This window comes from Perna viridis, chromosome 4 (genome assembly GCF_037379345.1).
Source record: "Perna viridis isolate PV_CMFRI_1.1 ecotype Kerala chromosome 4, ASM3737934v1, whole genome shotgun sequence".
Classification (NCBI taxonomy): domain Eukaryota; kingdom Metazoa; phylum Mollusca; class Bivalvia; order Mytilida; family Mytilidae; genus Perna; species Perna viridis.
The window spans coordinates 2,785,640-2,799,928 of NC_142448.1; the positions used below are offsets into that span (position 1 = coordinate 2,785,640).

The window sequence follows — 14,289 nt, forward strand, 5'->3', positions numbered from 1 at the left end:
TCACTAATGAAGGGACTTCACACTTATCACAGCTTTTTGCCATTTACAGTTATTTCAAATACATATTTCCCCGTCTAAATTGTTTTTGTTCTACTTGCACTCTTTCCTACTGATCAGATTTTGATATAAATACTGTTATATATCTTTCTTATTGTGATTTATATTGTGAGCCATCCTTTTTTAACTCCATGTTTCTTTGAAACTCATAGACTAATTAGAATTGAAAACTTTATGGTGACGTAAAAGATTACACTAGAATAAAGCATTAGCTAATCAGAAATACATATGAGATTGTGGATCAGGTTATTTCTAGATTTCCTCTGCCAGTAAAGTATTTTTAGATATTAATAAAACTGCTATTTTTGTTGGCAATCATACCTACATACAGAATTAAAACTACTGGGTGTAGTACAGAAATGTAGATATAAGAAATTAAACATCCTACAGACAGTGAGTGCACTTCAGTTAACCAGGCTGTTATTGATGTAGATCCCATTGAGAATATGTCCTTTTTATCTACTGCTTGTCACATAGAAATATTGTAGTGTCATCAGCATGCTCTCATTCACTCCACTAATTTGGATATAATCAGCATGAAAGGTAGAGGCTAACAGTCAGCATGTCATAGTTTTACTGAAATCTTTCTTATTTTCCCTTTTATATTAAATATGTTACCCATAGTTATTTGGATTTTAATGAATAATGATGATTCCTTTTAATTTAAATCCTATTATCTTAAAGGGACTTGCTCATTATTTTGAGTCTTTAATTTTTGTCTATAATTGAAATGAGAAAGCAAGTAGAATTGTGATGAGAGCTGATATATATCCCTGGTGTAGTTGTTAATTTGAGCATTTAAAGAATCTTTCATACTACTTTCAATCCTGATAAATTAGGGCTAAGTAAATTATATAGTTTTAATATGACCACAAAAAATTGTAAACATATAATGGTATGGTGCCATCATCATGTCATTGTTGTAGACACAAGGTTTTTATGTGATACAATTAAAAAAAAGTTTTGAACCACAAAAGGAATGTTATCTATTTTTGAGGGTTATGACCCACAAACTTTTTGGAATTAGGGACAAAAAGGGGCAAAAACTATTCATTTATAAAATTTTATCTTGAAAGTCAAATTGAAGCATATGGATTTCTATGGATTTTTTCACAATGTCAGACTGAGATATGTGGGCTAAGTCCTGGGCTGTTGAGGAATAAGGGGCAGAAAATGGCAAACAAAAAAGAGAGAGCATTTTTCTTGTTCCCAAATAAAAGTTATGGATCTTTATGACATTGAACCATGAGATTCCATATCACTTAAGAAAAACTTTTTATAGATTTTTGTGGTTATCACCCTTTTTGTTTAGGAATAGGTTTCAAGAAGGGGATGAATGAAAGCATCATAAAACTTGGCTATATAACTAAGTATATGTGTATGGTGATGACTGGATCTGTTAAGAAACTTGGGGCCAAATAAGGGCAAAAAGAAATTTTTTTTCTGCTTCCCTTGCAATTACTTGCCTGAAAGTGTATCAGTATGGATCTCCATGAAATTGTACTACTAGGTTCCAAACTATTAAAGGAAGGTTTTGAAAGGTTTTTATTTTACCCTTAACGAATTTAAAGTCAAAGGGAAAAGAAATAAGGATTTTCTTCAACAGAGTATGAATTTCTTATTTCTTAACTGAAAAGTTTTAGCTCTTTAACTTTTTTTCATTCTGTTCAGAATCTTGTCAAATATTGAATCCCAATCAAAATTTAAGATCTGTATCAAGTTATACTGGTTACAACTGTACAGAGTTTATCATATGTGGTGGTGGTATGCTGTGCCCTGCAAAGAATTTTATTTCCCACATATCATTGAATATTTTGGTTATATAATCATTCTACTCCTTCTAACTTGATTGTTTCAGGACTTTATGGAGAGAGAAGTAATGACTCAGTCGTTTGCGACCTACTCCCAGAGTCAACCGGATAATAGACTATCTCCTGCAGCCCCGAAGAAGGATATGAAATGTAGCTCCTACAGTGGTTCCTCATTTAACACAGCTTTTGACCCAGATAATGTGGCTATTGAGAGGACACCAACTTACTCTGGGTATGTTCCTCTAAATTAACAGTACATATTTCTTTAGGATTGATTGAACTCTCAATCTTGTATTAAAAATTGAAGACAAGATTTTCATGTAAGTCAACTGGATGAGTTAGATATGCCATAGATACTCATGACTTGTAGTTGCAAATAATTTAGTTAAATTGTAAAAAAAAACATTTTGATTGAATGTAAAACTTCAACATGTTTAGGACTGATTTGACTGGCAAGTTTCCTCACATTACAGTTATTTGGACTAAAACTCATTTGTTAAATGCTTTATAGCATATGAAGTGTTCCTGTTCCAAGTTTGGGTTGTTTCCAATTTTTGGTGAAAGACTAAAACTTTCTTTATATGTTTTTATAATTTTACAGCTTAAATGTCCAACAGTTAGTGTGTATGCTAAATGAAAATTTCCTGTTAAGGATTGTTTTTGATAACAAGGTTTAAATTATTCTTCTTTGGACCCTTAAGTATTTTTTTCTGAATGCATATTGAAGCTTTCAACTGTTTTTTTTTTGTACTGCAGCAAACTGAAATGGAAAAGGTAAAGTTGACTGCACTGGTCTGGCCCCTATTTATTGTAGTCTAACTAACAAACTATAGTCTTTTAACATCATGTTTTTCTTTTATTTGGTTGTTTTCTTTTGATTTATTGTAGTTGTATCATGTTTATTTTTATTTTTATATTTTCATACTATGTATAATAACAATTACATATATACATCAATCTGTTTTAACCAGGGGGGGGAGAATGAAACCTGAAACCTAAACACAACCATTTTTTGTATGACTTCTGCCCTCCCCTCCCCCCTAAAATAAAGATATTCAAATGGTTTGGTCTGCATTAATGAAATATTGAAATATTTTCTCCCAATTTTAATTGTTGAAGTTATTTCCCTTTCTTTAGTCTTTGAATGTTCTCTAAAGTGTTTTTATGGTGTTTATGATATTCTAAGTACTTATGTTCAATTGTAAAAACTATCTTATCTAGTCAAATTCAGTTATCTCAAAGAATGTACAGGTTCTCCTTCTATAATTTGATCCCTTGGAATCTATTGGATTCCCTAAACCTTAAATATTGATACCCATATTCAGAGGATTTTTTCAGTATTGATCATACAAGTTGTTATATATAGAGTCCACTGTGACAGGTTCTAAGGCTAATAGTCTCTTATATCAGTATAATAACTCCAAGTATTTGAATGGTTTACAGTGTATACCAACTCACTTGTTTGATTATGGAGTCTTTTATCATATGCTGGTACCAATTGTGTTTTGTATTACCATATTACAGTAGTATACAGATTCACCACTGAAATAAATAAGGCAGCATGCTAGTTTCATATAGTTGTAAGTTATTAACTTGCCAATAACTGCAGAAGTTTATGTCTGAACAATGTTTGTTACGGCTGGATGTTGTATGCATGTTTCCTGTTGATAAACCTCAATCATATATTTGGCAGAGATAGAAAGTAATTCATGGTTTACACATATTTCCTGAATATGATTTATATAAACAGCTATTCTGTTACTCCCCTGTACATTCACAATTCATTCATTGTCATGATTTCCATTACATTGTACATAGTCCTTTTGAGTGGGGAGGGTGGATGTAAAATAGGGATATGTATAATTAAGTCATAATAAAAATTTGCTGTGGTGGAAAAGTTTCAAATAACAAATTTGCTAATGTCTGTTGAAATATTTCTTATTGTAACTTAAGCTGTAAAGACTTAATGACAACAATGTCCCAAACATAATGTTGGGATGTAATTTTATAAGGATGTTTTATTTTTTTACAATGCTTTATTTTCTTTATGTTTTCTTCAATTCATCTCCACTCTCTACCTCCCCATTTTCTATCCCAAAGCCTTTTTGAAGTACTGTTTTTCTTCATCCCTCCCTTTTGAGTGTGTAATAGAATGTGCAGGGTTCAAAGATTTGTTATAAATGGTTAGATGTATTTAGGGTAGTATATTTTTGGTATTCCCCTTTTTGCATGACAGAGTAAGTTGGTGATATCAGCTTCTAATTTAATGGTACAGATTGCATGTCTTGGCTTGCTTCTTGTATATTAATTATATTGAGGTATAATGATGATGTAGTCATAGAATATCACATGACTTTATAATTTGTTAAATAACAGAATTGGCATTCTCATATTTTAATTTAAGCTGTTACATAATGAATTAGTAAACCTCTTTATGTACATTGAACAATCAGGAGTATTTAAAATCCTATTTATGTCATAAATAAGAATACCTGAAGTTAGTAGTTCATTATATGTATGTGTCAAATTTTAACCATCAGTATTTTCAAGGTGTTATTGATTCCTTTTTTACCTGAATAAAAAACAATTTATCTTCTTCTATTTGTTTCCCACTCCAGTGATTTTACATTATAATCAATAGTACTGTCCATGAAAATAAAACAATCATTTTAAACACCTATATTTATAACAAGTACATTATTTCCCTTACCTTCACTATAGAGGTCAAGGGTTAAACATGTTAAAGTGAAGTTTTGTCAGACTGTTGACCTATATTTAGAATGTTTGGGGCTTGACTTCTATGATAATTGGCTACATGCATTATAACAGTAATCAGAGTTAGGGTGTATGTGTGTCTGCAGGATCATTGTGGAAAGATGTTCTGTAGTTTATTGATTGATTATGGAATGTCCTGGATTTGATTAACTCTCTGATAACACTTGGGAATATTATATTACAATTTGTTGCAGTTTTCTGTGGATTTAGTGAGTGCCAGTGTTTTGGTTGTTTAGAATTTTCGAGGCTTCTCTAGGAATTAAATACTTTTTAACAATGACTCTTGTTTCTCACAGCTTCCTCATCAGTTTTATGGTAGATGCTCGTGGTGGAGCTCTTCGTGGACGTCGCCACTCTGGTGTGCGAATCATTATACCTCCTAGGAAGGCATCCATGCCCACAAGGGTAACATGCCGGCTTATTACTAAGGAAAAACTGAACCACCCTCTACCACTGAATGAAGGAGAGGCACTAGCTGCCAGGATTCTGGAAATGGGACCAGTTGGTACAAAGTTCTTAGGGTGAGTACAAATTAGCTGAAAATACCAATGATCTGTAATGCAGTTTAAAAGGCATCTGCCAATGCGAATCAGATCTTTTTACAATGTTTATAACTTGGCAGGTGTAAAGTGACATTAACGAAGGTATGAAGTGCTATGCCAAACAATGAATGTGTAATAGTTCCCTCCCAGATAAAGAAACCATGTGTAACTTGATCTTAATATTTGTTTCCATCAGGAGAATCAATAATATAACAGATAAAATTCAGGAATGTTGTTAAGAAGGTATAAAATCTGACAGTTTGATAAACCTTTACCTTTGCTGATATTGCCATAGGGGTCTATAATACTGGTTGTCTAGTACTATTTATCAGGATCAAGTCCAGTGGAGTACAGTTTAAAAAATGAAAACCATTTAATAATACATTTGTAAATATTTATTTTTACCTTGGAGCCAGTATTTTTGAATCATTGTACACAGATTTGTTTGAGATTTTACCTAATTTTTAAACTGTCCTTGTGTAATGACATGAATTATACATTGTAACCAAATGTCAACAATTACTGAAATTAAATATGTATTATTAAAACTGTCACATCATCATTATTTTACCTTGGTAGTCATTAAGTTTTTGCTTGTAAAAAAATTCCTTCTAAAATACAAGCAAGGTGTGAACAACTGTATGTAGATCTCAGGAAGTATAAACATTGGTTGGTTATATGACAAGACAATGATGTATTATTTAGCCATATTTTTTCTAACCTTATTGTAATAACACTATGCTTTTAGCTGTATGTGTTTTTGTATTTCCACCAATAAGTAAAGTTCTCTGATATTTCAAGAAGATAAGATTGATCTCTGGAGATCTTGTATCATCTCTGATGTTTTAAGGAGATAAGACTGATCTCTGGAGATATTGTTTCTACTACTAAAAGGAACAAAATCTGTTATAAATAAGGATACACTGTATGGTTTACATTATTTTAAAAGTGGAAGTATGAAGTAATGTATGACATTCCTATAGAATGAGCTGTATCCCCAGGTGTGTCTGTACAACTGTACCTCATTACACTGTAATGAGTCTGTATCCCCAGGTGTGTCTGTACACCTGTACCTCATTACACTGTAATGAGTCTGTATCCCCAGGTGTGTCTGTACAACTGTACCTCATTACACTGTAATGAGTCTGTATCCCCAGGTGTGTCTGTACAACTGTACCTCATTACACTGTAATGAGTCTGTATCCCCAGGTGTGTCTGTACACCTGTACCTCGTTACACACTTGGCATGGAATATGATGACTGTGTTGTCAGTAAACAAGTGTTGGTCAATTTGTGTAATAATAATGGTACTTCTCCACACATAATCTGATCAGTTTGATAACTTCACCTGTTATTTCTAATCAAATGGGTTACAAGAGGTCTTTCTACCACCAGTAACAACATATTATAATAGTGGCACTTCTCCACACATAATCTGATCAGTTTGATAACTTCACCTGTTACTTTCTAATCAAATGGGTGACAAGAGGTCTTTCTATCACCAGTAACAACAGTAGGGGTGGTTGTAGATTATTAAGAATTAAAATTATTTCCAAATTTTCTATAATAAAAGTGGCAACTTCTTCAGTTCCTATTTTTATATTGTTTGGAGCAAGACAACTGTGTAAATGTATGATTAATGTGATTAAGGAATTTTGAAATAATGCATATGTATAACTGTGCGCAACCGTAGAACATTTTCTCAGGTAAATTTGGGGCAAGCATGCAATCTTTTTTGACAAGTGTGCACAAACGTAATTCACCCTTTATTTCATGTGAATGCCATTACTCCAACTCTAGTTTTGCTGATTTTGTGAGCAAAAAAACAAAAAACAAAAAAAACAAAAAAGCCATAGGTGAACTGCCATGAATTGGTCTATTTAATACAAGTAATTAAATGGCTGCAAAATTAGATTGGTATCCCAAATAACAAAAGTAAATTGACAGTAGTTCTTTCATCAAACAACTAAAAAAATGCAATGTACTTTAAACAAAAGATGGAGATTCAATATGGTACATGTATTGTTTGAGCAGGAAATATGAATCCAGTCATAGAACATTATACAAATGATGAAGTTTTCAGATAAGAGGATTGTATATAGAAACTGATCATGTCAAAAGATTCAGGTTTCTGAGATATTTTATATAGAAGATAAGTTATTATGTACAACACCAAACAATAGAATAAGATCTATGTTTACAATCTTGACAGTTTTTGCCTGGGTTTGGCTACTTTCCAGTGTGCTCAGTACAAAGCATCCTAGTCTAAATATATGCTATTTAACTACCGGTACTTTAACAATATTATGTGGTTGTCCGAACACCCGGTTTTTGGATGCCTTACCCAACATCAAAAGGCTATTTTCATGTGTGGGATTTGTACCTGAGAACTTTCCCACATCTTCATGTATAATTATTTTGAAAGATCAGTTTAACCTCCATGTAATGATAATAGTCCATTAAGGGTGGTATAATAAAGGATGTATGTACTTAACTAGTTATGCCTTAGTCATGTAATACTTCAATATGCAGTAAATTTCATTTTAGACGATGTTGTCACAGTTAATGTCATTTAAGGCTCCTGAACTAAAATTCTTCCTCAATTTAGGAACATCTTAGGTATAAAATATAAATTTCTGCTGTTTTAATATTAATATTATCAACATCCTTACACTACTTAGGTGTATATTGATTAAATCCTGATCATCATTGTGGCCTGTACATTGGTTAGACCCTGATCAATATTGTGACCTGTACATTGGTTAGGCCCTGATCATTGTTGCGGCATGTACATTGGTTAGATCCTGATCATTGTTGTGACCTGTACATTGGTTAGACCGTGATCAATGTTGTGACCTGTACATTGGTTAGACCCTGATCCATGTTGTGACCTGTACATTGGTTAGACCCTGATCATTGTTGTGGCCTGTACATTGGTTAGACCTGATGATTGTTGTGGCCTGTACATTGGTTAGACCTGATGATTGTTGTGACCTGTACATTGGTTAGACCCTGATCATTGTTGTGGCCTGTACATTGGTTAGACCTGATGATTGTTGTGGCCTGTTCATAGGCTAGACCTAATCATTGTTGTGGCCATTACATTGGTAAGTTCCTGATCATTGTTATGACCTGTACATTGGTTAGACTTCCTAATTGCAGTGGCATGTACATAAGTTAGACCTTGGTCATTGTTGTGGCCTGTTCAATACTATATATATATGTAGGACCCTGATCATTATTGTGCCCTGTGCATCTGTATGACCCTGATAATCATTGTGGCCCTGATAGTTTTTATAGCTGTAATATTAGTAAAAGAAATTGAAAAAAAACATGAAATTGATGATAACCAGAACCATAATAAAGTTTGTTTATATTATTACAGAAACATTGTTTTGGAGGTACCGCATTTTGCATCACTCCGTGGTAAAGAGAGAGAAATAAAGATCCTACGTAGTGACAATGGAGAAAAATGGGAAGAACATAATGTCATTGCTACAGATGAAGCTGTCAACAAAGCACTGGAACAAAGCATGGAAGGTAAGTAACGCTAGCCACTGGCCTCTTGGATTCCAGTGTGGATGAAGACTAAGGTCTGGTACAGAGCATACAAGGTAAGCAATATTGTGAAAACACGAATGTTCGTGGGGTACCAATTTTTGTGGATTTTGTGGGTAAGGTAAACCATGAAATTTGGTTCCCAACAAAGAGGATTTTTTACTAAAAATTGTATGACAGAATCATCAAAACCACAAATTCAAGAATCCACAAACTTGTGCTTTCCCCCAAAACCAAGAAAATTGATACCCATGAATATAAGTACCTTCACAGTTCTAGCCACTGTCCTTTTTGATCCAGTGTGGATTAAGGCTAGGCTCTGGTACAGTACTTGTAAGGTAAGTAATACCAGGCATTGACCTTTTCGATTCCAGTGTGGATTAAGGCTAGGCTCTGGTACAGCGCATGTAAGGTAAGTAATACCAGCCAGTGACCTTTTGAATTCCAGTTTGGATAACGGCTAGGCAATGGAACGAGTTGTGGAAGATGAGTTACACTAGCCTCTGACCTTTTAAAATTAGACTAGACAATGGAACAAAGCTTGGAAGATATGTATACAGCACAGTAGTTATGGGTAACCCATTGAACTACATGTAGGCATCCCAAAATGAAATATGCCTTTATAGAATGAGGTCTCGGAGTAAAAAATTTTGCCTTAGTGACATACTCAATAGGAGAAATAAGGTTGATATTTGTAAACTTACAAAAGTCAAAATGTCATCACACAGAAATACTTAATTAACAACAACCACAGGAAAATTAATCTAAATATCATAAATGAGGACTATTAATTCCTGACTTGATTTGTTTATGATTTATAGACTTAGATCAAGAAGATGAAGTAACAGGAAAGAGAATAACTAGAATTCTGACTGATGACCTCCCTAGGTACTTCGCTTTGGTGACAAAGATTAAGGAGGAGAAAAGACAAGTTGGTGATGAGGGTGGTGTCATTAGTTCTACAGTAGTACCACAAGTGCAGGCTGTCTTCCCAGAGGGAGCTCTTACCAAGAAAATCAGAGTTGGTCTACAGGTATGTTAACTATTGGATGTGAAACGGTTTGTGGTTTCTGAATGTGACTCTGCATAGAGACATTTGCTGAATTGTAATAAATTTCTTTTTTATTTATACAACCACAAAAAATGATATCATGCTGTCATCATCCAGCATCCATAGATAATTTGGTTTCCAGACAATAACTTATACCACAAGGTGCCATACCACAATAGGAAGGCTTGGATTGATTTTGGGGATAATGATTTGAATTATTGAATAATTAGGGATTGAAAAGTGCCAGAAAACAAGCATTTTGATGATTTCTGAAATAATTACTTGAGTATTTCATGTATTAGTGAATGTGTTTCTTTGAAATTGTACCACATGGTGTCATTCTATAAAGAAAGAAGGCTGATTTTTTTATTTTATAAATGTGTTATAACTATTTTGGGACCACAACTTGTCTTTAAGTGAATTGATCACTTTTGAATTATACTACAAGACACCTTTCCATGACTGTGATTGATTTTGGGAGTTGTTTGTAACTTGAACAGTTTAGGAATGATGGCACAAAGGAGGGGCCAGAAACAAACATATTCCTGATGTCTGTATATTAACTTGAGTAACAGTGAATGCCATACCCTCAAAGAAAGGCTTGGATTGATTTTTGGGTTTGTGAATGGAGCCATGGAGAAATTAGGGGCTGAAAGTTGGTCAAGTTATCAAGTTGTGCACTGCATTTTATTTCTTTATTTTCATAAATTAACTTTAGGCTGCTTTCTTGAAATGAATCATAAAGTGAATGCAGATTATGGAGACATGTTGCATTTTTCATTAGAGTATATTATTCTCTTGAATTGACCTCTGTATTTATTCTATTTATAGCGATCTAAGGGACATGCGAGATTGGCTGAACTTGAAACAGACATTTTTTAAGATAAAGTAAAATTTATGCACTGTTTTCTGCTTTAGTCCTGCTCTATTGTGTAGAATATGCTGTATATATATGTATGTATGTCATGTTGTATCATGTGATTTATTATGTGACCATTTCCTCCAATCACCAGGCACAGAAAATCAACCCAGATCTTGTTGCTAAGATGTTTGGAAATCGTGTTGCTGTGAGCCCTATTGTAACAGTAGAACCAAGGAGACGTAAATTTCACAAAGACATTATTTTGACTATACCAGTACCCAAGGCTGCACAGAAAGGAATGATTAATCAGTATGGAGGAGATGCTCCCACTCTACGTGTTCTCTATAGCATTGCAGGTAAGGGAATCAACTCACTGTCATTAGGTACTTCCATCAGCTTAAGTAATGCATTGTTGTAGAAACTGTATTGCCATTCTTCTCTTATCTGATGTTGATGTAAAAATTCTTCCACAAGAATAGCATACTTATACAATTAAGTATAAATTTTTCCTTGATTTATCTATAAATATTTGACCCTTTCATTACACCAAATTTGAAGTAATTTTAAGATTCACAACTTGCTAGCCTTTGTTTATGCTTTTTGTGATTGCAAATTTGTCAGATGTTCTAACATCAAAGTACAGTTGAAAAGTATATACATTCAATTTGGTCTTCATAGTTTGTTGACAGAAGCAGATAAAAAATGCATGAATATTGTAAAACTAAGGTAGCAAATACAGTAATTTTAGAGTTACTCTTTAATAGAAAAGACTAAATGTTTTATTGTGATTAGGTTTAATACCAGAGTTATATACTACAAGTCACAGATCTGCAAAAAAAGGTGTAAATACTATAAAACCATGCCATGTATCAAATGATTAACGAACATTGTACACAGGAACTTTAAAGAGAAGTTATCAAGATAACTTGTGTATATATTTTCAAGTATAAAAATTGAAATGAAAAAACAGTAATATTTAGTGATGAGTTATTGTGATTTATAGTTGATTCTGTAAGTCTGCCTAGAATACCTTTCTTTATGATTCAGTATTCTTAAGTGACTTGGAGTATTGACTTATACATATTTATATTGATATTTCTCTCTTGTGCTTTCGCTAGGCTCCAACCATTCCTTAAACAGAGGTAAATCTCCTCATGTTGTTATGCACTCTCCATATTGTATACCTGTCTGTGTTTTTATTATTTTTCCTTTTCAGAATAGTCAGTGCTCTTTATTTTAAGATTAAAAATTTACTTATTATTGTCTTGAAAACAAGAGAATTTAGGACTAGGGCTAATATTCCTTTTATACTAGTTAAAGTCATTGTTTTCATTATGATTTATGCAAGTTTTTTTTTTTTCAAAATATATTAAGGTTTAAATCTGCATACAAATTTCTTTAAACTATCTGCACACCCCTGTTTGTATTAGAAATAATTAGTCCCTCATCACCTACCTGATAGCCAGAAAACATTTAAGTTTTCTTTGTCCTTTTCATTTATGACATGAGAAACCCAAGTTGATCTTTGTTTGTCCTTACCATTATGACATGAGAAACCTGATCAGTTTTATAGCCTTGTTGTTTGCATGTAAAGGTAGTAAAGAATAATGCAAGCACATTATAGATGAAACACATTATATCTGTACCGTACCGTAGGAGGAAAAGCTTTAGTTGTCTGTTACAGTATTTAATGCTTCATTCCACATCAACTTTCTAGCAAGCAATTATATTCAATAAATTATTTTATACCAATCAATATTAGAACATTTGATTTAAAAATATATGTTAATATATGTCTGGCATATGTATATACATGAAATTTCTTTTTATTAACCTATTTTTCTCTATATGTCTTGGATACAAATGTACTATTATGGTATACTGCTGATTCTGTTAGTCCACAAGTACAATAACTTGAAACTGACTCTCTCTGTTAGTGAACACTAAGGAGAAGTCAAAACTATCAGTCTACGTGTAACATACAATAACTCAAAAGTTACTCTCTGTCTATCCACATACATTAACTCAACACTATCTCTTTGTCAGTCTACATACATTAACTCAAAACTATATATTTTTGAGTCTACATACATTAACTCAAAATTATCTCTGTCAGTCCACATACATCAACTCCAAACTATCACTTTGTCATTCTACATACACTAACTCCAAACTATCTCTTTGTCAGTCCACATACACTAACTCCAAACTATCTCTTTGTCAGTCCACATACACTAACTCCAAACTATCTCTTTGTCAGTCCACATACACTAACTCCAAACTATCTCTTTGTCAGTCCACATACACTAACTCAAAACTTTCTCTTTGTCAGTCCACGTACACTAACTCAAAACTTTCTCTTTGTCTGTCCATATACATTAATTCATAATTCTCTCTATCATTCCACATGTAATATACAATAATTCAAAATTTTCTTCCAGCCCATACCTTATACAATAACTCAGAACAGTCTGTCAGTCAACACAGTGTATAATTAGATAAAATGCTTTATAGAACTGATTTTTATTTTTTTTTATGTAGAAAGGTTTCACCTATATGAAGGAATGTGCCTTCCAAGCTTCATTGAATTTACTTTTTTATACAACTGCCAACATTTTTTTCAGTCATATAATGGTATCATCCTGCTGTTGTCGTCAGTGGCTATGTCTTAGCAGGTGTCTGTTAACATTATTTAAGACAATCCAATTCTTCACATTGTTCCCAGAGACATGGCAGGGGACTCATTATTTTTTGGAGGTTTTTGTCCCACCCCTTTTGAAAATAAGTGGCTAAAAGGGGGGAATGAAAGTTATCATTAGGAAGATTTATAAGTGATCTGATTTTGATGATTCCATTTTTAATGTTTTTTTGTTTTTGTTTTTAATTTTGTTATATAATTTTTTACAGGATAGACATATCTTTAACCTTTTTGGAGAAAAGCTTATCATGTACTTAAGTGTATCAGATTATTTCTAATAGTGCCCCCAAAAAACCATTGTAATATAATGTTGAAGAGAGTATGAATGAAATATATTGATTAATAAGCTTCTTCCTTGGCTTGCTTAGTTGGTACTGTTTTCTGATTATGTACAGTGCATGTTACTGTATGTGAAAAGTTGGTATGTTTGTAGCTGGACTGCTTTAGGTTATGCTAAGAAATAATACTGGTAATTTCTTTTATAATATTCAGTACTGAATGAATACAGAAATATTTGTTGGTAGTGGTTTTTATTAGAGAATGTTAGCTAGCATGACTGTAAACTGAATGTGTTATTTTCATACCATTTTATGACATAAAGTATATGGTGTGTTTTACAGAGGGAACTGATGCAGCTGTGTGGGATGACTACACCAATAATACTAAGTTAGAATTCTCTGAGGACTGTGTTTCCTTCACTACCAGAGTCTCTGCAAGGTACCCTGTTAATATAGATATAGGAACTAACTGGTCACTAATTCAGGTCCAGACCAATATATATAGGAACTAACTGGTCACTAATTCAGGTCCAGACCAATAGATATAGGAACTAATTTGTCACTAATTCAGGTCCAGACCAATAGATATAGGAACTAACGAGTCACTAATTCGGGTTTAGATCAATAGATTTAGAAACTAAATGGTCACTAATTTAG

At 33.0% G+C, this 14,289-nt stretch overlaps 1 protein-coding gene across 16 annotated transcripts in view; it reads left to right on the top strand.

Annotated features, from left to right (window-relative positions):
• LOC148618446 (uncharacterized) overlaps window positions 1–14,289 on the top strand; it is a 138,883-nt gene that overhangs the window by 62,635 nt on the left and 61,959 nt on the right. For 15 of the 16 annotated variants that reach the window (XM_088577388.1, XM_088577380.1, XM_088577383.1 and 12 more), the window contains 7 exons: window positions 1,916–2,100; window positions 2,625–2,642; window positions 4,940–5,164; window positions 8,571–8,725; window positions 9,565–9,776; window positions 10,808–11,012; window positions 13,975–14,071. In XM_088577388.1, coding sequence (XP_088433514.1) covers window positions 1,916–2,100; window positions 2,625–2,642; window positions 4,940–5,164; window positions 8,571–8,725; window positions 9,565–9,776; window positions 10,808–11,012; window positions 13,975–14,071 — 1,097 coding nt within the window. Of the gene's footprint in view, window positions 1–402; window positions 601–1,915; window positions 2,101–2,624; window positions 2,643–4,939; window positions 5,165–8,570; window positions 8,726–9,564; window positions 9,777–10,807; window positions 11,013–13,974; window positions 14,072–14,289 lie in introns of those variants that run through there. The other variant, XM_088577395.1, reaches the window with a different exon arrangement.